Source organism: Suricata suricatta, chromosome 1 (genome assembly GCF_006229205.1).
Source record: "Suricata suricatta isolate VVHF042 chromosome 1, meerkat_22Aug2017_6uvM2_HiC, whole genome shotgun sequence".
NCBI classification, from domain to species: domain Eukaryota; kingdom Metazoa; phylum Chordata; class Mammalia; order Carnivora; family Herpestidae; genus Suricata; species Suricata suricatta.
The window spans coordinates 136285212-136308737 of NC_043700.1; the positions used below are offsets into that span (position 1 = coordinate 136285212).

General features: G+C 38.1%; 2 protein-coding genes across 6 annotated transcripts in view; one reads left to right on the forward strand and one right to left on the reverse strand.

Annotated features, from left to right (window-relative positions):
* Positions 1-13687, reverse strand: part of THAP6 (THAP domain containing 6) — a 17208-nt gene extending 3521 nt beyond the window's left edge. Inside the window, exons 1-5 of one of the 3 annotated variants that reach the window (XM_029944859.1) lie at positions 13382-13687; positions 12367-12469; positions 11006-11213; positions 5629-5754; positions 671-838 (exon numbers count right to left, since the gene is read on the reverse strand). In XM_029944859.1, coding sequence (XP_029800719.1) covers positions 671-838; positions 5629-5754; positions 11006-11213; positions 12367-12446 — 582 coding nt within the window. In that variant the 5' untranslated portion in view covers positions 12447-12469; positions 13382-13687. Of the gene's footprint in view, positions 1-670; positions 839-5628; positions 5755-11005; positions 11214-12366; positions 12470-13355 lie in introns of all 3 variants that reach the window. The other 2 variants (XM_029944858.1, XM_029944861.1) reach the window with 2 other exon arrangements.
* Positions 13186-23526, forward strand: part of RCHY1 (ring finger and CHY zinc finger domain containing 1) — a 38988-nt gene continuing 28647 nt past the window's right edge. The window contains exons 1-3 of one of the 3 annotated variants that reach the window (XM_029944869.1): positions 13186-13679; positions 18909-19028; positions 19260-19375. In XM_029944869.1, coding sequence (XP_029800729.1) covers positions 13590-13679; positions 18909-19028; positions 19260-19375 — 326 coding nt within the window. In that variant the 5' untranslated portion in view covers positions 13186-13589. Of the gene's footprint in view, positions 13680-18908; positions 19029-19259; positions 19376-23526 lie in introns of those variants that run through there. The other 2 variants (XM_029944866.1, XM_029944875.1) reach the window with 2 other exon arrangements.

Below are 23526 nucleotides of genomic sequence, written 5' to 3' on the forward strand. Positions count from 1 at the left end.
TGAGGTGGTATCTCAGTGTGGTTTTGATTTGTGTTTCCCTGATGATGAGTGATGTTGAGCATCGTTTTATGTGTCTGTAGGCCATCAGAATTTTTTTTAATAGCTTATTGTCAAATTGGTTTCCATACAACACCCAGTGCTCTTCCCCACAAGTGCCCTCCTCCATCACCACCACCCCGCTTCTCCCTACCTATCCCCCTTAAGCCCTCAGTTTGTTTTCAGTATTCAATAGTCTCTCATGTTTTGCGTCCCTCTCTCTCCCCAACTCTCTTTCCCCCTTCCCCTCCCCCTGGTCCTCTGTTAGGTTTCTCCTCTTAGACCTATGAGTAGAGACAGAATTTAAGCTCTCTCAATGTTTATTATGGTTATGCTTAAGTTTACTGGGTACATTTTTTTTCAACTGAAAATAGGGAAAGTAACACTGACAGACCTTAAAAAGGCACTATAAAATAATTTTGAAAAGCTGTTACTCATTATTAAAATTAGTAAACAGAACTTTGCTTCTAGCCAAGATGACAGAGATTGGCTTGATTCCTATCTAAAAAAGCCAACATAGGGCCAAAAGACATAAAAAGCATTATGAAGATAACAGAGATCAGGTAAGGAAGGCAGCAATCCTGGAGAGACGCAGACTAAGAGGTGAGCCCTATGACCGACTGCCCCGGCTTACTGTCTTGGGAGAGTGGGCCTGCCTCAGTACATGGAGGGGAAACCCAGGCGGCGCTTGGCAGATTGAGAAGACTGCGTGAGGCATCCAGGAAGACCAAGAGAGAACTCTGAAGGTCCTTAGCGGCTCCCCTTCCGGTATCCAGTGCCTGCGGGTAGAAACTGCTCGAGGCTGAGGAAAGAATGACCAGAAAAGACCAGTACCCTGTGCTCAGAGGGCATGGACACTATTCCCACCCCTGCCAGATGAGACGATTTCAAGATTCACGGGGCATTGAGTAGAGCATACAAAAGGGTCTTGCCTCAGCAATGTAGAACAAATAGCCCTAAACTGAACATTCTTCTAGTCCTGCCTAATAAACAAAACCTGAAAGGATCAAACTGTTTCCAAATAATTTTGTGGTATCCCAGAACAAAGCTCAGAAACACAGGCCACAAAAATATCTAGCATCCAGCAAAGTAAAATCCACAATGTGTGGCACACGGTGTTTACCAGGCATGTAAAGAACTAGGACAACAGAACCATAAATGAGTCCATGAAAAATAACCAAGAATTGACACGAAAGTTGGACTTACCAGATAAAGGAATTAAGAAGGCTATTAAAAAGTATTCTATATGTTCAAAGTTAGATAGAGATACAGAAGATATAAAAAGAATCAAAAAGGACACCTAGAGATAAAATTTGTAATGTGTGAGGTGAAAAATAAGTTGGGGGGAATTGATAGTGTATTAGTAAAAGTGAAGATACAGCAATATGAACCATCTAGAATAGACTTCAGAGAGAAAAGGGAATTTTGAAGGACAAACCCAGAAAAAAACCCATAAAATTAGCAGAGCATCAGTGAGCGGTAGCATGACTCAGATAGCCTAATATACATGTAATCAGAATCCCTGAAGGAATGGAAAAAAACACTGAGGTAGAATGAAATATCTGAAGACTTCATGACCAAAATTTTTCTGAATTTGATGAAAACTATAAATCCACTGATAAAGCAGCTAAAAAATGCCAAGCACAAGAAATATGAAGAAAACGAAACTATATACATCATAATCGAATTATTCAAATGACTGGGAAAGAAAAGTTCTTAAGAGCAAAGAAAAAACGAAATGTTAGCAGATACAGAATGTACAGAGGATAGAGATGGCAGAGTTTCCATTAGAAACAATGACTATGAGAATACAGTGAAGCAACATCTCTGAAGAACTAAACACAAATAAAAAATCTCTAAAACTTTCAATCTAGTGATATCTAATGAAAAAATCTTTCAAAAATGAAGACTAAATAATAACTTTTCAGAAATATATGAAAGCTGAAAGAATTCATCTCCAGCAAAGCTGCATTATAAGAAATGTTAAAATCCTTCAGACAGAATGATGCTAGATGGAAATACAGACTTATACAAAGGAATGAAAAGCCCGGGCAATGGCCACTACACAGGTAATGTGTACAGTATTTTTATTATTTATATCTCTTTAATTAATAATTGTCAAAAATAGATAATTTATTGTTAAAAAACAAAGAACAAATGGAACATGCAGGAAACTAAACAATATTAATACATTAAGTGCAAATGGTCTAAATAACCCAATTAAAAGGCTGAAATTACCAGGTTAGATAAAAAAAAAAATCAGGACTCAAAAGTATAAGCTGCCTAAAAAACATGTACTTCAAAAAGTCCCAAATAGGTTTAAAGTAAAAGAGTAGAAGAAGATACCAATCTTCCTCTAGTTATGATGGGTCTCACAAGGCCTATTTTATAATACAGTGTTGAATACCTCATGTAATTTATTGAATATGATGTTGGAAGTGAAAAATAAATAGCTGTGTGGGCATAGCTGGGTGGTTGTTCGCCTTTGTGACCGCGCGGCTGACCGGGAGCTGTGGCTGCTGCCGCTGCCCAGCATCGTAAAACAGTACAGTAGTACATATATCGCTGGTCCAGAAAAAGATAAAAATTAGAAACTTAAAATATGGTTTCTACTGAATGCCTTATTGATTTTGCACCATTGTAAAGCTGAAAAATCATGAGCTGAATAATCCTAATTTGGGGACCATCTATAACATAACACTAATGAAAAAAAAAACTAGAGTGGGTATACTACTATCAGACAAAATAGATTTCATTACCAGGGATAAAGAAGGTCATTTCCTAATAATAAAGGGGTTAAATTAACAAGACATAACAATCCTAGATATTTAGCACCCAATAACACTGCTGCAAAATGTAATGAGTAAAAACTGACAACTCCAAGGAGAATCTGACAAATACATAGTTATGCCAGAAAATTAAAATCTTCTCTCAATAACAGGACAAGTAGACAGAAGTTTAGTAAGGACAAAAACCTGAACAACAATTTTGACATTTCTAAAACATTCGAGGTACCATTAGTAGGACGCACATTCTTTGCAAATGCACACAGAACATTTACCAAGATAGGCTATATTATAGACTGTAAGTCTCAAGAAATTTAAAAGCATTTCAAACAATTTCAAGCCATACAATGTATATTCTCTGACCACCACAGAATTAAATTAGAAATTAATAGAAAGACATATGGAAAATTTCCCAATATTTGGAAACTACATAGCACACACACACTTCTAAATAACTCAAGGGTCAAAGAACAAACAGAAGTGGAATTTGAAAGTTTTCTGAACTAAATGAAAATGAAAACAATTTATGGAGTGTTGCTAGGGAGAAATTAATGCCACTAAATGCCTTTATTATAAAGGAATGTCTCAAGTCAGTGACCTTAACTTTCATTTTAAGAAACTAGAATAAGATGAGCAAATTTTACTGAAATAAGTAGAAAAAAGAAAATAATAAAGATGACCAGAATGAATGAGTGGAAATCATTAAAGTACAAAAACAAAAAAAGTGAGAATATCAATGGAAGCTAGTTCTTTGACAAAATCAATAACATTGACATATCTCTAGGCAGACTGATCATCAATAAAGAAGAACAAAAATAATTTGGCAATAGCAGAAATGGGAGAGATGACATCACTACAAATTCTACATATATTAAAAGCACAGGAAGCAAACATTATGAACAATTGTAAACTAATAAACTTGGCAACTGAGATAAAATGGGACAAATCCCTTGGAAGATACAAGCTACCAAAAAAACCTTACCCCAAAAAATCATAGGTCCTGACACTTTAACTGGAGTATTATACCAAATACTTATGGAACAAATAATGCCAAATCTATACAAACTCTTTCAGAAAATCAAAAAAGGAGGCAGTAATTTCCAACTTATTCACTGAGGTCAGCATTATTCTGATTCTAAAAGCCGGACAAAAACATTACAAGGAAAGAAAACCACAGGCCAATATCCCTACTGAACATACAAGGAAAGAGTTGAAATAAAATTTTAATAAATCCAATTCAACAATATATGAGAGGATAACACACCATGAAGAAATCGAGTTTATTCTGAGGCTGGTTTAATGTTCAAACATCAATAGACATAACTAATCATACTACCAAACTATAAAAGAAAAACCATAGAAAACCTCAATAGATACAGAAAAAACGTTTGACAAAACTAACATTCATTTCTGATAAAAACTCTCAGCAAAGTCGGAACAGAAAGGCACTTCCTCAACCTGACAAAAGCATTTCTGAACAACCTACAGTTAACATCGTATTCAGTGGTGAAAGACTGAATGCCATCCTCCTAAAATCAGGAGCAAAGCATGGAGATCAGCTCTCAGTGTTCTACTGAGCAAAGCCCTGGAGGTTCAAAGCAGTCCAATAAATACTGCAAGAAAGAAACGAGGCATGCATATTGGAGAGAAAAATTAAAACCATCTTTAATGATAGACAACACAATTATGTAGAAACTCGAATAGTCTCTACAAAAAAGCTTTTATAATTACTATGTAAGTTTATAAGTTTGCCAAACTCAAGATCAGCATACAAAATCAACTTCCTTATACTATCAGTAAAACCAAACCAAACAATACCATTTGTAATATCATCCAAACACATACAATACTTAGTGATAAATCTCACAAAATGAGAGACCTGTACAGTGAAAACTACAAAACACTGTTGAGAAGTTAAAGACCTAAATAAATGTGGAGATATAATGAGCTCACAGGTTCAAAGACTTAAAACAGTTTCATTAAGATGTCAATTCTTCCCAAATGAATCTGTATATTCAACACAACCCTAGTTAAAATTCCCAGGCATTTTTGTAGAAATTGTTACAAAATGATTCTAAAATTCATGTGAAAATGCAAAAGATCTAAAATATTCAAAACAACTTTGAAAACTAACAAAGTTAGTTAGGAAGACAATCACTGCCCGATTTCAAATACTATATAAAGCTATGGTAATCAAGAAAGTAAAACAGACCTGGAGTCTAGGTGTGGCTCTAACATGAATACGCAATGAGATGAATGAATAATGCAAGCTTGAAAACCCTGTATGACTGCTCTTTAAGAAAACCTAAAGACGTAACTATATTTTTTATTAGATATTTCTATGTAGAAAATATAGTACTTAAAGGGATTATTGCATTTTTTGGTAAAAATAGCTATATGAAAGCACTTTTTGAACTAAATATGTAACCAAAGGATTAACTACCGTAGATTATTATTGCATATGTAAGAATTATAATGGCCCTGGGAAGCAGTACTATTTTTGGGCATTACACACACACACACACACACACAGAGTTGGTTAAGGTTAGGTCATGATCTCATGGTTCATGGGACTAAGCCCCACCTCCAGCTCCACACTGACAGCACAGCATCTGCTTGGGAATCTCTCTCTCCCTCTCTCTCTGCCCCTCCCCTGTTCATGCATGTGCAGGTACACACATGTGTAAGTTCTCTCAAAATAAACTTAAAAAAACCCTCAAACACCTAAACCTCTAGTTTAATCCTAATGGAGATGACATATTATCTTAAAAATATCGACATTAGTTCAGTAAGTAATTTTACTTACAAAAGTGAACTGAGATTGGAATTCTTCAGGACATGAGGAAGCACCAACAAGCTGGTGATTGTGATTTGTGACTGGAAGGGTTTTGAGGGTGAAGTTTTTTCTACAATGAAGTTTTTCTTTTTTCCCCTGTTAAGAAGAGTTAATAAAAATCATTGTAGATACTTCTGTCTTTTCTTACATTTTTATTCCTTCTTTACTTTGTGTAGTGGAATTAATATTTCTTTTCATGAAATTGCTTTAAAAACTCAGTAAATTTTAAATTCCTCTGAGATTAAAGGAGCTTCCTGAAAAAGAACTCTAAAGTTCATCTAGAAACACCAATTTTTCTAAAAATAAAAAAAAGTGCTATTGAGAAAAGACTATGTTCTATCACTTATTAAAGATGTATTACCCAGTAGTAACAGTTAAAATAGTGTGCCTCTCTCCTAAGATGAGACAGAAAAATCCAGAAATAGGTCAGGTGTATAAAAGCCATTGGGGGGGGGGGGGCGTGCCTGGGTCGTTGAGTGTCTGACTTTGGCTCAGGTCATGATCTTACAGTTTGTGGGTTTGAGCCCCACGTCGGGCTCTTTGCTGATGGCTCAGAGCCTGGAGCCTGCTTCTGATTCTGTGTGTCCTTCTCTCTCTGCCCCTCCCCTGCTCATGATCTGCCTCTCTCTGTATCTCAAAAAATAAATAAATGTTAAAAAAATTTTTTAAAGGGCATTAGGATAAAAAAATGGCATTCTAAATTAGTGGAGAAAGGATGTAAATCACGTAAAAATGAATTAGGAAAAATAGTTACATCCTTTATATATAATAAATGATGAAATTCTAGTACTGGGAATTTATGTACAATGAAAACTCTTAGGAACTAGAAAAAATTAGGAAATATTTATATAATCTTAAGGTGGAAAAGGCTAAAGTCAAATAACTCAATAAAAAATATAGAACTACTTAAAAAAGTCTGAACTTCAAATAAGACAAAACAAAAAATACCAAACTGATATGATAATTAGCACTAAAAACAAATGACAAAAAGTAACTGCAACACATGGGGGGTCTGGGGGGCTCAGTCGGCTGAGTGACTTCAGCTCAGGCATGATCTTGTGGTTTTAGGAGTCTGAACTCTGCGTCGGGCTCTATGCTGACAGCTCAGAGCCTGTAGCCTGTTTCAGATTCTGTGTCTCCCTCTCTCTCTGCTCCTTCCCTGCTTGCACTCTGTCTCTCTCTCTCAAAAATAAATAAGTATTAAAAAATAAATTAAAAAATAACTGCAACATAGATGGCAGTTAAACAAGGCATAACTTCAATGTACAGTGTTTTTACATATAGTTTAAAAAAGATGAAAATAGCAGAGGATCCAAATAAGTGACTCACAAAAGATACAAATGTCCAGCAAACATATGAAAAGATGTGGAAACTCATCAATATTAAAAAAAACCAATAAAATGCCATTTTTGCCTGTCAATTTTAACAAAGGTTAAAAACACAACTTACCTGGAGGAATAGGGTGGACGGACACTTTCATGCATAGCTACTGGGGAGAAGATTGGTAACAGTTTTCTGGTGGGCCTTTGGCGATCTGATTCAAAAGCAAAGGCTTCAAAAATGTGTATAATCTTTGATCTAACAATTTTATTTCCAGGAATTTAGTTTGAGGAAATAAGGATATATATAAAGATTTGGCTAGAACCATGTTCACCATAGTGTTGTTTAAAATGGTAGAAGGTTATAACCTGTTTATATCATGATTGGGTTACATAAACCACTGGTCATACATAAGATCAATTCTACCTGGTAACTAAAAATGTTCCCTAAAACCAACAGCATCAGGTACTGACAAGGATATAGAACCAGAGGAACACTTCCATGCAGATGGTGAGACTACAAATTGGCAAAACCACTTTGGAAAACTACAGCAATATCAGCTCAAGCTGAACACACACATCCCTAGGACCCAGCAGTTCCACTTCTATGAGAATTGTACATATACTCTGCAGAAATGTGAACCTTTCGTGCACCAAAGACATGGACAAAAATATTCAGAATGGTACCATTGATAATAGCCCCAAAGTGAAAACAGCATAAATGTTTATCAATAGTAGAATGGTGAAAGTTTATTTAAACAATACTCTATTGCAAAGAAAATGAATGGATGACTATCACATAAACCATGGATGAATCAAACAAAATGTTGAGCTAAAAAAGTCAGAGTACATACTGTCTGAGTTCATTTATATAACACGTGGTGATAGAAGTTAGGATAGTAGTTACCTCTGGGGGTGTAGTGACAGCCAAAGAGCATGAAGAGGCTTCTAGGGTGCTGATAATATTTTGTATCTTGGTATGAAGGGAGTTACATGAGTGTATTCATTTTATGACAATTTATTGCTCAGTACACTTCTCATGTGTGCACTTTTCTGTATGTATGTTATATTTCAGTAAATTTAGTTTAAAAATGGATATTCTACATAGGTCTCTTAAAAATATGATCCACAGATTTGCAACACAATTGTGTGGGGTGCCTGTTCAAAAGTGCATCCTTCTTGGGTCACCTTGGTGGCTCAGGTTTTTAAGTGTCTGACCCTTGATTTTGACTCAGGTCATAATTGTGTGGTTAGTGAGTTTGAGCCCTACATCAGGTTCCATACTGACTGTGTGGAGCCTGCTTGGGATTCTCTCTCTCTCTCCCTCTCCCTCTGCCCTTTCCCCATTTATGCTTTTTTTTTTTTCTCTCTCTCTCAAAATAAATAAACTTAAAAAAAGTGCAGGTTTCTGGACTCCAGCACAAACTCTGTGAGTCAAATTCTCTGGGCCACAGGATTCTCCATTTTAACCAAGCTCCCTGGATAATTCTTATGTAGACTAAAGTTTGAAAGCCATTGTTGTAGAAAAATATTCAGCATCATGGAAAACAGTAGTTAACAGTGGACTCTAGGGGCACCTGAGTGGCTCAGTCAGTTAAGAGTCTGGCTCTTGATTTTGGTTCAGGTCATAATCTCTTATAGTCACGGGATCAGGCCCTATGTCAGGCTCTGTGCTGGGCACAGAAACTACTTAAGATTTTTTTCTCTCTTTCCCACTGTCCCTCCCCCTGCTCAGGCACTCTCTCTCTAAAAAAACAAAACAAAACCAAAAAACAGTGGACTCTGAAGCCAAAATGCCTGGGTTCAAATCCAGTCTCTGCCATTAAATAGCTAGGTGACACTTAGAAAGATATTTCAGCTCTCTGGACCTAGGTTTCCTCAAGTAGTAAAATGAGAATAATAATAGTATTTCTTTCACATGAGCATTATGAGGACTAAATGAGTTTATATCCAAAGTGCCTAGAATCGTGACTGGCACATAATAAACACTATATAAAAGTTGAGATGAAGCGGAAGGGGAGGGAGGAAGGGAATGAGACGGAAACAAATTAAGAAAAGAATATATAATTGATCCCTGAACAATGCAGGGTTAGGGGCACCAACCTCCCTGCACAGTTGAAAATTCCTATATAACTTGTTACTTCCCTAAAACTTAACTGTTAATAGCCTAGTGTTTGTTGACTGGAAGCCTTACTGATAACACAACTGATTAATACGTATTTTGGTATATTTATTCTATACTATGTTCTTACAATAAACTAGAGAAAATGTTACTAAAATCCTAAGGAAGAGAAAATATGTTTACAGTACTGTACTGTATATTTACTGAAAAAAAATCTGTGTATAAGTGTATCCATGCATTCAAATTCTGTTCAAGGATCAAATGTACAGTATAATTAAAGTTTTGTAAGAATATAAATATAGATGACTATATTAACAAACATATATATACAAATGACTGGAAAGATACACATTGAAGTGTTAAAAGTATTATCTCTGGGTTAGCTGATTATTGATAACTCTTATTTTCTTTTTGCTTGTTCATCTAATTTCCTATAATGAAAATTTTCTTGTGTTATAGGATATAGTTTTTAAAAGTTAGTAACTTATGGTTTGATTTTATTATGCCAACACTTCTTAAGGTTCTCAACATTAATGCTGGATGAGACCTTGCTATAAGGAAAGAAATCCTTTATTAATAAATTGTACAAGATATTATAAGTTTATTAATATGGGAGAGAGTGAGGCACTCTCTACTTGATCACTCAGGCACTGGAATATGAACAACAGAAGAGAGTGACCAAGACCATCTAGAAGCATGTACACTTCTGGATTACAGATCTTCCTTGACTTATAATAGGGTTATATAAATTGAGAATATTCTAAGTTGAAAAGGCATTTGATACACCCAATCTACTGAACGTAGTAGTTTAGCCTACCCTACCTTAAACATACTCAGAACACTTACATTGGCTTATAGTTGGGCGATATCACCTAACGCAAGGCCTATTTTTATAAAGAAGTGTTGATAACTCTTATAATTTATTGAAGACTGTTCTGAAACAGAGAAACAGGCTGGTGGTGTGGGTACAGAATGGTTGTTGGTATATCGGTTGTTTATCCTCATGACCACGTGGCTACAGCTTACTCCCACTGCCCAGCCTCATGAGAGTAGGGTATTGCCTATTCCCATGTGCACTGCATTGCATATCACTAGCTCAGGATAAGATGAAAATTAAAAATTCAAGTATGGTTTCTATTGAATGCATATTTCTTTCGCATTGTCATAAAGTTGAAAAATCACAAGTCAAGGACCATCTGTACTTCCCTTGTTAACAGCTGTCAGGAACGAGGTATCTTTCAATGGAGGCTGATCACTATTGTTTTGGGAACTGATAGGCTCTCTCTGAATTTTCTACACTGGAATCAGTTACTCTATGGTGTCCAGAAACACTTTGCCATATATTAACTCAAGGGAGATCCTGACGGTGAGGTAGTCAACCCGTGGCACTAATATCACTGAGAAAAAAACCATAAAATTCAACTAGACTTTACTTACACAATCTTTTTTTCTTTTTCTTACCTCTTCTCTCCTTTTCATTCTCCCATTCTCATTTTCTTCCTTTTAGTTCTACCTAGGCTTTAAGCTTGAATATATGTGGCTCTAAAAGTATACTTTGGTACAGTTAGTGGCTCTGCTCTTGATTTTTGCTCCAGTGTGGAGAGGACTGGCAATCTGGAACTTCAGTTCAAGCCTCTTATTTTCCTCCTTTTTTAGACATAAATTCTGAGTTATGTCAACTCCTACAGTCAGTCCCCTTCACCAAATCTTAGTAACATACAAATATTTCTGCGTGGCTACTGGTAAAATACTCCTACAACGTATTATAAAACCTGAAGCAGTAGCTTACAAAGTTAAAAACCCAAAAAATGGACTTCAAATGAATAAACAAATAATAAAAACGTTAGCCTGAATGGTGACGGTTCTTCAACAGTACCATAAGAATGACAGTGTCTCATGAACAAACCTGTAAGTGAGATGGGGGGTCAAAGATAGAAGGTATGACTCCAGGTTTCAGTTTAATATTTGGAGCACTTCTGTCAAAATCAGTCTTCTTAAAGTGCCTTGAACACAGCACGTCTCCTTTTTTAGGCTCCCAGATGCCTGCAGCATTCACGTCAAGTCTTTTCATGGCTAACACCCATTTTCTTTTGATGTTTTCATCTGTGGGGAATCTAGGAAAAACATACAAAAAGCATTAAAAAATAAAGCACTATTGATATATACTTGAACTAAGGTTGTGACTAAATTGGTTTACCAATAAGTGTTATTATTCTTGGGAAATGGGCTTTTCAGGAAGCCATCATGAATCAGGCTCCCAGAACTTTCAATTTTAATAGATCTTTCTACCTACCAATCATGTTGCAGACATACGGCCCTCATTTCAATTTTCCTCATATCATAAAGAAAAGTTTCAATGGATACTTCAAGCTTACATTAAGATCCACAACTGGGGTTTTTTCTTCATCTATATATGATAATGTCACTTGGGACTTTTCCTTGGTGGAGCGATATCCAGCATCTATCCCAGATAAGCAGAGTACCGCGTACTTTCATTCTTCTGTCAGCAACCGGAAGTTGCCTTATACAGCATCCACCACACATCAGGTCTACGAGTGTTTAGTGAATGAAAGCAGAGAACAGCTGCACAGTTTGGGGTTCTAGAGATAAGAACTATTTTGAGAGATCTGGAAACCAATTACCATATCTTTTCTAATTTTCCAAATTGATTCAAATCTTTTTTTGGAATAAGGTGGGGTATACATACTCATTTTTTATTTCCTCACACCTAGCAAAGCACTTAGCAGATCTTTCTCTAGCACATAGCACAGTGCCTGGCACAAAAGTAGCAAAATAAACTTTTAGCAAATGAATAATTATTCAAATTAAGACCAACTTGATTTACCTGTAATATCATTACAGAACCCTTGGTCTGAACTTGTAATTGATACTTTTTCCTCTAAACATAAGTTTGATCTATTTCTAATTAGGAAGGACAGAACATATTCGGACAAAGATCCTTTCTTCAGATTGTAAACTCCATATAAACAAAACTGAATTTCTTTTAAGGTTTGTTAAAATGCAAAGTAACAATATTACCAAAATAAGCTTGATATTTTTGTTTACTAGCCTCTGACACCTTGACAGCTTATCTTAAACCTTTAAACTAAGTTATAAAAACATAAATGTATCACTTCAAATTTACCTAAAGCTATTTATTTCAAAAAGATTGGGAACTAAAGTTCAAAACTGAAGATTTAAGTAGAACTGTCTTTGGCTTTTTATAAAGGTTGTGAGTACTTGGCTCAACTATGGCAAAAATCTTACACGTGAAACGTCAGTCCTTTTAACTTGGAATTTGGCAAACAGCGGGAAGCACATCCAATGGCCGAGCAACATTTCACCATGATTTTAGCAACTCATAACAGAACTGAAAGAAAATTAAAACGGAAAGAGTTAGCAACTTCAAAGCTAAAGGGAACATGTTTACTTTTCCCAGCATGTTTTGGGTAATGTGAAATCATGCTAGAAAGCCAAAGGCAAATATTTTCTTCCAACACTAGCAGCTCTAAATTATCTTCCAGGGGCTCGCCTCGTTTAGAAGGCAAATCATATTTCACTACGCACTCTGAAGCGTCTCAGTGTTGCAGGTTTGTACATTTCCCTTCCGCCTTCTTACAGGCACCATGCCACAAGGCCTTTGCACAGGAACTCCTACTCATCTTTTTCGCTTTACCAGGGAAACCTTCCTTGGCACCCAGATTGAATCAGATCCCCGCGAGCATTATCTCTTATGGAACACACACTTCTTCCCAGAACTTCTCAAAGCTGTAATCCTAATTTATGTCAGTGATTCTGTTATCAATGTCTTTCTCCTTTACCAGTCTGTGAGTTCCAAGAGGGCATGGTGGGGCGTGTACTTTTTCTCACTTTTTGTCCCCATGCTAAGGGGTGACTGGCACACAAGAAATGTCAATGCATACTTTAGAGGAATGAAGAGCGACTAAAAGCAGCAGCAGATGGCAGCGTCCGCGAGCTCAGGAGCCGTAGAAGCCCGGCGCGCCAGTACCCGCTCTGAGCCCAGAGGCCAGGAGGAGCCCCGCCCCTTTCTCGAGGCTCTAGGCCGTCGCAAGGAGAGAGGGAGGGGCCGCCCTGTCATCGGTGCCGAAGCGGCCGGAGAGAGTCCCTTCTTTAGGGACCACCGGGCGTCTCCGCGCCGCTGCGGTCCACCTCGCCCCGAACCACGCCCAGGGTGTGGGCGAATAGCGATGGGGGTGGGGGGAGGTGGAAAGAAGAGGCAACCTAAGAATTATTACCGTTAGCAGCGAAGCCAGCGACTTACATCGACGACAGGGATTGCGTTTCCTTTCACTTCCGCTCCGTCGCCCAGGGAACCGGAAGTCCGGCTGCCCCGGATCACGTGCTGAGCCGCCATATCAGTTCGACTGGCTCCTGCGGGCCGAGAGGGGGTGCGCTAGCGAGGCTTCTTCTCTGGGCGTGGTTTTCATCCTGGGCGAAGGGTCCGTGGCGTTTGCCGGGAGGTGTAGGAGATGGCGGCCTCGGCGCGGGAAGATGGCGCCCGCGGCCGAAACCAGGGGCGGCGGGGCTGCGAGCACTATGACCGAAGATGCCTCCTGAAGGTGACGACTTAAATGGCCTCTTCCCTTACAATTTGCCGCCGGGTCGGGCGGGGGCGGAGTGGGCCAGGCGGTTAGGCTTGGGCTTAAGTTAGAGGCTAAGCTGTTGGGATACTTTATCCACCCCGAACTGGGTTCTCGTTGTAGAGAACGTTTTGGCAGGGCAACCACAGGCCGCACCTTTCCTCTTGTTTTACTTTGGAAGCAACGCCCTTTTTGCATGGGAAGAGCCTAGGCTTGCACTTTAGTCACTCTGTCAATGGGGTTATTTGATCTTTTGCTACTGGAAGTAGACTGAGGCAGCGTCGGGCCTGGGCTGGCTTTTCCCCAGGATGACTTTCAGGTGTGTGATAAAATAATGGAAGTGGAGAATCGGAATACGATTTGGGCTCCTGTAGTAACTAAGTTTTACGGCTTGCGAGCATCATTTTAGAGTCAATCAGTGTGCCTGAGCCTGCCAAGGAGAAAATGCTTTTGTGACATAGGAAGACAGCCATGAAATTGCCGCTAAATAGGAGATTATGTGTAGGAAAGTTACTACTATACATATATTCTTATTTTTGCTGTGTACTTTGAGGAACATTGCTGGTCAATCTAGAACTTTTTAAGTTGGCGCTCACTCAATTAAAGTTTACTGATTTTGTTGTTGTTGCAAGAAGCAGTTTAAAGATTTTAGTTAGAAAGCTTGAGCTTTGGAGTACCACAACCCTACCCACAAGTCATGGCGCTGCCCCTTGATAAATCAGTGCTTTTGAGCAGGTGCTCCATTTGTAAAAGGGGGGGTGATACAGTTACTGTTTCATAAAATATGAGGCCTGTAGGGACAACTGAAAGCCTTCATTTAGGGCAGGTGAAATTCCTCCAGAGAACTGGATGAAGCTTTTTCAAAGTCATTCACCAAAGATTGTGTAAGCAGCTTGAAGGTTGGCCTTCTGATTCCATTTCCACTGATACGTTGAAACTTGATGATTAGAACTGAATTCAGCGCGTTGGCCCTTTCCCCCAAGAAACTACCTAAATATGTCTGTGTTTCATAGCATTTGGATACTTGACCCTGAGTATCAAATACTTTTTGCCTGCTCTCTTTCCTTCAATGCCAGAAGCCAAGTGAAGAGTTTTGAGGAGGAAGTAATCAACTAAATCAAATGCCACTGTTTGAGTAAGATAAGAACTGAAAATTGACCTTTAAATTTGATGAGGTCACTGGTGATCTTGGCAAGAGAAGTTCCAGTGCAAAGATTGGGACAGAGTCTGATTGGAGTGGATGAGAGAGAGAGAGAGAGAGAGAGAGAGGGAGAGAGAGGGAGGGAGGGAGGGAGGGAGAGAGAGAGAGAGAGGGAGGGAGGGAGGGAGGGGGAGGGGGAGGAAGTTAAACTGGAAATAGTCTGTATAGACAATTCTTGGAGTTTTGCTGTAAAGCGAGCAAAAAAAAAATGAGGCTCTGGTTGCTGAGAGATATCGAATCATGAGATTTTTTTTCCCCCTTTAAAATGGGAGGTATTGCAGCATGCTTTTGTATTCTTGGAAATGACCCAGTAAAATGAGAACATTTTTATTTATTTTTGAGAGAGAAAGAGACAGAGTGTGAACAAGAGGGTCAGAGAGAGAGGGAGAACAGAATCTGAAACAAGCTCCAGGCTCTGAGCTGTCAGTCCAGAACCTGATGCGGGAATTGAACCCACAACCCTGAGATCATGACCTGAGCCGAAGTTGGACACTTACTGACAGAGTCACCCAGGCACCCCAAGTGAGAACATTTTTGATGTAGGAGGGAAAGAAAAAACCATAGGAGCACTTACTACCCTTGAGTAGTCAAAGAAAAGGTGGGATCCAGTGCCCAATTGGAGAAGTTGGCCTTAGATAAAAACATGGAACAGAGGACAGAGTATTAGGTACATTTGTGAGTAGGTTGATGGAGTGTGGTAGGATGTTTTCTTTTGAAATTTCTATTTTCATAGTGAAATACGCAAAGTTATCAGCAGAGTTCAAGGGTGGAGGAAAAGCTGTGAAGAAATAGATGTGAACCCAGATTTTAGGTCCTAGGTTATATAAGAATGAGGGAACTGACTTGGGAAACATCGTAAAAACTCATGTTTTATTAGTGATTGTGACTTAGAAGTGAGACCAGTGGTCCTTTTTCTTCAGCTATTCCTAGCTGTTCCTATACAGGAGAGAATTGGATTTAACCAGACTAGGGGTTTTGGTTAGGTGAGTATGTAGAGGGAGAGAGAAGGAAATAGACTTATGTGCTGGGGAAGAATTGAAGTGAGTTGGGAAGAAAGGAGGTAGTGATGAGGAAATTTATGCTTGAAGTTAAGATACAACAAGCAAGATTCAGTTGTTGTTTAGAGCAGTGGTTCTTAAAGTGTGGTGAATGGACCTCCCGCCCCTTGAATTCTGAGGTCCTTTTAAGTCAAAACTTCTTTCTAATACTTTTGCAGTGTGTGCAAAAGTGGTGATTAAAATTGCTGGCACCTTAGCAAAATGAAGGCAGTGGCATTGACGTGTTTTACACCAATAGTTAAAAAAAGCAAAAAGCCAGTTTCACTTAAGATAAAATTATCCTATAAAATCTCAGCTCTCGAATACATGTCTTTTTGCATGTTTTTACCTGTTTGATGAAATGGAATGTTTTCATCAAGCACTTCTGCAAACTAAAATTAGATGGTCATTGTGAGGAAAGTTCTTATGCAATTGGATTGCAAACTGAACTAGCAGCTTTCTGGTGGAACATTTCTTAATTGAAATCTGGTTATTCAAATTTGAGTGTTTGGTCAGCATTTTCTCGAAAAGGAGGGAAGTGAAACTGTCATTACCAGGAAAATCATTGATAGTGATAAAATTCAAGCTCTCACTTAAACGTTAGAATTAAAAAAATGTTTTTAATGTTTGTTTTTGAGAGAGAGGCACACACAGAGTGTGAGTGGGGTTGGGGGACTGAGAGAAAGGGAGACACAGAATCCAAAGCAGGCTCCAGGTTCTTGAGCTGTCAGCACAGAGCCCAATTTGGGGCTCATACTAATGGACCGCAAGATCATAACCTGAGCTGAAGTTGGATGCTTAACTGACTGAGCCACCCAGGTGCCCCCTAAATTAGAATTTTTGAAAACTTGGACTATGCGCTATAAGCTTGAAAGTGTCTTGGTACCTAAAGACTTTTCTGGTGAGATTGGTAATGATATTAACAAGTATGATTGTATTTTTATATTGCATGGAAAATTTGTGAACATTTGAAAGAGCTATAGAACTCAGTGAACTGATATTTTCCAAATAACAATGCAAAAGTAAAAGATCTATTCAAAGTGCAAGATAGATCAGTGGATTTTGATGTAACGGAGAAAAGTTCACTGATACAATTTCAGAGTCCATGTCACAACTAATCATTTATGAATTGTTGAGTTTTGGTGTAGTAACAGAGACGAGTATTCTTGCAAAGGCTGTTAAAATACTCCTCCCTTTTTCAGCTAGCTATCTGTGGGAGGCCAAAGTTTCTTCATATACTTCAACTAAACTGATTGACTACAGAAGCAGAAATGACAATCCAGCTATTTTGAGAGAAACTAGTTACTTCATTGAAATATGTTATTTATGTTAACATGTAATGGATTCATTACTATTTTAAAAGAGGTAATAAATATTTTAACCTTTCAGTTTTATAATATGGTGTCAGTGGCCATAATTCACATAATCAAAAGGTCTTTGAGATCTTCAGTAATTTTTTAAAAAATTTATTTCGAGAGACAGAGATAGCATGAGTAGGTGAGTAGCAGAGAGGGAGGGAGACAGAACCCAAGGAATCCCCACACTGTCAGCAACCTGAAGCAGGAGTGGTAGGGTGCTCGAACTCACAAAACCGTGAGATCATGACCTGAGCTGAAACCAAGAGTCAGGTGCTTAACAGACTGAGACACCCAGGTTCCCTGATCCTCAGTAATTTTTAAGAATGTAAAGAGGTCCTGAGACCAAAATATTTGAGAACCACTATTCTGTGATATGGCCTTGAGACTATGTAGATGAGGAGGGTTGGAGGACAAGGCTGTTGGAAGTAAGAAAGTCAAGGATTTGAGAGTTCAGAGTATTGGAAGGATTATAATGGTGTATGTGCAGATCACTAAGATGTAGGACAAGAGTAGTGTTGGGAGAGAAAGGGTACCAGTTAAGTGTTAAAATCTTTAAGGAATGAACTGTATTGTGGTAAATCATGGTGTAAGATCTTCAGAAATGAGTGGATCTGAAAGTCACAGTATACTGGAAGTTATTGGGTGAGCTTACTGGCTTGGAAACTTTTTTTTGATGTACTGTACTAGTTAGGATAAAGGTAAGTTACTAACCTTTTGTTTGGGGTAACAAAAAGGCCCAACACTAATGTAGGTTAAAGAATAGAGTTTATTTCTTCCCACCTAGCAATTTCAAGGTGAATTATCCAGTTTGGTAATGAGATTGCTCCACATGATCACTTCAGGGACAAGTTTTCCCTGCTGTATTTTGCCCTGTTTTAGGGCATACAGTCATCAAGCTGGGTTGCTGCTATGGCCAGGTTTCATCTGATGGAAAGGAGAAATGGAGCCTGGAGGAAGAGGCATGCCCAGTTTCTTAATACTCAGGCCCAGGAGTGGCACTCATTTCTTCTGCCTGTATTCTTTTGGTAAGAACTTAGTCATCTGGCCAGAGCTGAAATCAAAGAAGGCTGGGAATTGTAATGAAGCTGGGTAGTCTTGTCTGGGAAGGAGAGAATAGACTTTGATAGTCTGCCACTCTTGCAAACAGGGCTATCTCTTACATTTATTGGGTCTTCTAAAATATCAAGCATATAGTTGATGATTAATAAATACAAGTGAATTAAAATATAATCTTTATCATATTTAATGTTTAAGTGTTGAAGTAGGTAGATGAATTTATCTGGAAATGTCTAAGAAGGAGTTGTCTACCTGCTGTTTAGGCTGAGAATGAGTGTAGGGTGTTCTGAGATTAGTTCTTCAAGCTAGGGATTTCCATTCTCATGATTCCTTTATCTTTAAGGACCAAATTATGTTCAACTTGATAGAGACATAGATGTTGAAGGGAATAATTAAAATATGCTAAGAAGCAGTGAAAAATTATGTTTAGTTTGTAAACTAATCCATTGGTTGTATTCTTTGACCTTGTTCGAGGGGGAGGAGTAAGAAAAAATGTTTTTTGTATTGCAAACTTGTTTTTCTCTTCTAATAACTCTTTTTCCCCCTTGGGCGTTAGGCACCTTGCTGTGACAAACTTTATACTTGTCGGTTGTGTCATGATAACAATGAAGATCACCAGCTGGATCGCTTTCAAGTAAAGGAAGTGCAGTGCGTAAACTGTGAAAAAATTCAGCACGTAAGATTTTGTATCACAGTTCTATTTTCTTTTTAAAAAATGTTCAGGTTGCTACAAAAAGTTAATCAAGAGTATTGCAAGTGACTTCTTTAATTCTAAGCAGTATCTTTGATTTAAATGTTTAAACCCTTGTAAAAATCTGCATTTATTATAATAAACTGGATATTTAAATAATAATACAAAATGTTTGATAAATCTAGTCCAATTTGTAATTACACATCTCTGTTTTAGGCCCAACAGACTTGTGAAGAATGTAGCACATTGTTTGGAGAATATTATTGCAGTATATGTCATCTCTTTGACAAAGACAAGAAGCAGTATCATTGTGAAAACTGTGGAATTTGTAGGTACTGTATGTAAAATGTTCTTTTCTAATTCTAATGTACCTGGGCAATAATAGTTTTTAAAATCTTTATTGGGCTGTAACTTGTATCTAATAAAATGCATTCAACTTTCCAGTAAGTTTGACAAATATATATAACTGTGTTACTACCAATACAATCAAGATAAAAAACATTTCCAATATTCTGAAAAATATTTTTGTGCCTCTTTTGTAGTCATTTAAGTAACCCATCAGCTATTATGTGTCTATTTAAAATTTTAACTTTTGGATGTAAAATATGCTTTTATATGACATGTTTTGTAGGCAGCTGAAATAGAAAATTAGGGTAGAGTTTTCTTTTTTAGTAACTTTTTAAAAAAACTGTCAGAAAGTATAGGCTGATTTTATATAAATTGGAAGACATGAGAAAGTAGAAAGAATAAAAATAACCTACCCTCCAGTCTCCCCTGACAAGCTGCTACTGACATGTTGTCATATAGGAATTTTTCTTTCCAAAAATTTTTAAGTATTATATACAAAAACATATATGTAACAAATGTGTGTAGGTTATAAACTATATATTTTTTAAAAATACCTATTTTGAGAGAGAGAGAGAGAGCATGTGCGTATGTAGGGTAGGGGCAGAGAGAAAGGGAGAGAGAGAATCCCAAGCAGGCTTAGCACTGTCAGTATAGGGCCCAGTGTGGGGCTTGATCTTATGAACTGTAAGACTTTGACCTGTGCTGAACTCGAGTCGGATCCTTAACTGTCTGAGCCACCCAAGCACCCCATTGTAATCTAATACAATAACTCAGCCACTCAATTTAAGAAATAAAATGTTTCCAGGGCACCTGGGTGGTTCAGTTGGTTAAGTGTCTGACTCTGGATCTCAGCTCAGGTCTTGATCTCATGGTGGTGAGTTCAAGCCCCGTGTTGGAGTTCTGTGCTGGGCAAGAAGCCTACTTAATAAAAGAACAGTGTTACCAATACTGTAGAAGCTTCAGGTGTTCCATATCGGTATTTTTCCCTTGTTCCTATTAAGCATAACAGCTGTCTTGAATATTTTAAATCACCTTCTTTTATGTAGTTAAAAAAATTTTTTTTGTTTATTTATTTAAGAGATAGAGACAGCATGAGTGGGAGAGGGGCAGAGAGAAAGAGAGGGAGACACAGAATCTGAAGCAGGCTCCAGGCTCTGAGCTGTCAGCACAGAGCCCGATGTGGGGCTGGAACTCCCGAACCATGAGATCATGACCTGGGCCACCCAGGCACCCCATGGAGTCTGGTTTTGAGGAAGAATAACAAACATGCCAAAAGATAATAGAAATCGTAAACAACCTTACGAGTTTACTTATGTAAACATTTTTAAAATCACTGCCTGGATCAAAAAATGGAATGTTTGTAGCACCGCAGTTGCCTCTCTTATGTCTCCTTCAAGTCAGTAAATACACTCTTCAAAAGGTAACTACTCTCCTGAGCTTTGGGGATTGTATAGTAAATTCTCTTTTGTGGTTAGTTTTATATATTTTAAGGCATTATATATTTTAGGTGTTTACATAGAATTGTTCTATTTTCCTTTATGATTGACCAATTTATCATTGTCTCTTTATCTTTAGTTATGTTTTTTGCCTTAAGAGCTACTGTATCTGTATCAACTTTCTTTTGATTAGTTTTTGCATGTATATCTCTTTTCATTCATTTGTTCATTCATTTGTTCTTGAGAGACAGGGAAAGTGGGGGAAGGGCAGAGAGGGAGACGAGATCCTGCAGACAGCAGGGAGCCCGATGCAGGGCTCAAACCCATGAACCATGAAATCATGACCTGAACTAAAGTTGGAAACTTAACTGACTGAGCCACTCAGGTGCCTCACCTTTTTATTTTTTTATCCCAAACATGCTTACATTTAAGGCATGTCTTTTAATTAGTGTAGTTTACTTATGAATATAATTGTATATATATATATATAAATATATATGTACAATTTTACAGTTCAGTCAACAGTTTTAATATTTTCTGTTCCCTTAGTATTTGTCTATTTGTCTTCTTTCCCTTGTTTGCTTTCTTTTGAATTAATCAGCAATTTTTCTACTTTATTTTCGTTTACTTATTAAAAAAAACTTTTTTAAAGTAGTTTATTGTAAAGTTGGTTTCCATACAACACCCAGTGCTCTTCCCCACTAGTGCCCTCCTTCATCACCACCACCTCTTTTCCTCCCTCCCCACTTCAACCCTCAGTTCGTTTTCAGTATTCAGTAGTCTCTCATGTTTTGCATCCCTCTCTCCCCAACTCTCTTTCCCTCTTCCCCTCCGCCTGGACCTCCATTAGGTTTCCCCTGTTCTCCTGTTAGACCTATGAATGCAAACATATGGTATCTGTCCTTCTCTGCGTGACTTATTTCGCTTAGCATGATACCCTCAAGGTCCATCCACTTTCCTACAAATGGCCATATTTCATTCTTTCTCATTGCCATGTAATACTCCATGGAACATATATATACCATATCTTCTTTGTCCACTCATCAGGTGATGGACATTTAGGCTCCTCCCATGTTTTGGTTATTGTTGACAGTGCTGCTATGAACATTGTGGGTACATGTGCTCCTATGCATCAGCACTTTTGTATCCCTTGGGTAAATCCCTAGCAGTGCTATTATTGCTGGGTCACAGGGGAGTTCTACTGATAGTTTTTTTGAGGAACCTCCACATTGTTTTCCAGAGTGGATGCACAAGTTTACATTTTCACCAACAGTGCAGGAGGGTGCCCATCTCTCCACACCCTCGCCAGCATCTATAGTCTCTTGATTTGTTCATTTTAGCCAGTCTGACTGGCGTGAGGTAGTATCTCAGTGTGGTTTTGATTTGTGTTTCCCTGATGATGAGTGATGTTGAGCATCATTTCATGTGCCTGTAGGCCATCTGGATGTCCTCTTTGAAGTGTCTGTTTATGTCTTCTGCCCATTTCTTCATGGGTTATTTGTTTTGTGGGTGTGGAGATTGGTGAGTTCCTTGTAGATTTTGGATACTAGCCCTTTATCTGATATGTCATTTGCAACTATCTTTTCCCATTCTGTCGGTTGCCTATTAGTTTTCTTGATTGTTTTCTTTGCAGTGCAGACGCTTTTTATCTTGATGAGGTCCCAAGAGTTCAGTTTTGCTTTCATTTCCCTTGCCTTTGGGGCTGTATCGAGTAGGAAATTGCTGCGGTTGAGGTCAAGGAGGTTGTTTCCTACTTTCTCCTCGAGGGTTTTGATGGTTTCCTGTCTCACATTCAGGTCCTTTAGCCGTTTTGAGTTAATTTTTGTGTATGGTGTAAGAAAGTGGTCTAGTTTCATTCTTCTGCATGTTGCTGTCCAGTTCTCCCAGCACCACCTGCTAAAGAGGCAGTCTTTTTTCCATTGGATACTCTCCTGCTTTGTCAAAAATTAATTGGCCATACATTTGTGGGCCCAGTTCTGGGTTCTCTATTCTATTCCGTTGGTCTATGTGTCTGTTTTTGTGCCAAACTGTCTTCATGATGACAGCTTTGTAGTAGAGGCTAAAGTTGGGATTGTGATGCCTCCTGTTTTGGTTTTCTTCTTTAATATGACTTTGGCTATTCGAGGTCATTTGTGGTTCCATACGAATTTGAGGATAGTTTGTTCTAGCTTTGAGAAGAATGTTGGTGCAATTTTGATGGGGATTGCATTGAATGTGTAGATTGCTTTGGGTAGTAGACATTTTCACAATGTTTATTCTTCCGATCCATGAACAGGGAATGTTTTTCAATACTGGGTGTCTTCTTCAATCTCTTTCATAAGTTTTCTATAGTTTTCATCATATAGGTCTTTTACATCCTTGGTTAGGTTTACTCCTAGGTATTTGATGGTTTTTCATGCAGTCGTGAATGGGATCAGTTTCTTGATTTCTCTTTCCGCTGCTTCATTTTTGGTGTATAGGAATGCAACTGATTTCTGTACATTGATTTTGTACCCTGCAACTTTACTGAATTCATTGATCAGTTCTAGAAGGCTTCTGGTGGAGTCGATTGGGTTTTCCATGTAGAGTATCATGTCACCTGCGAAAAGTGAAAGTTTGACTTCTTTGCCAAATCTGATGCCTTTTATTTCCTTCTGTTGTCTGATTGCTGATGTTAGGACTTCCAGCAATGTGTTAAACAACAGTGGTGAGAGTGGACA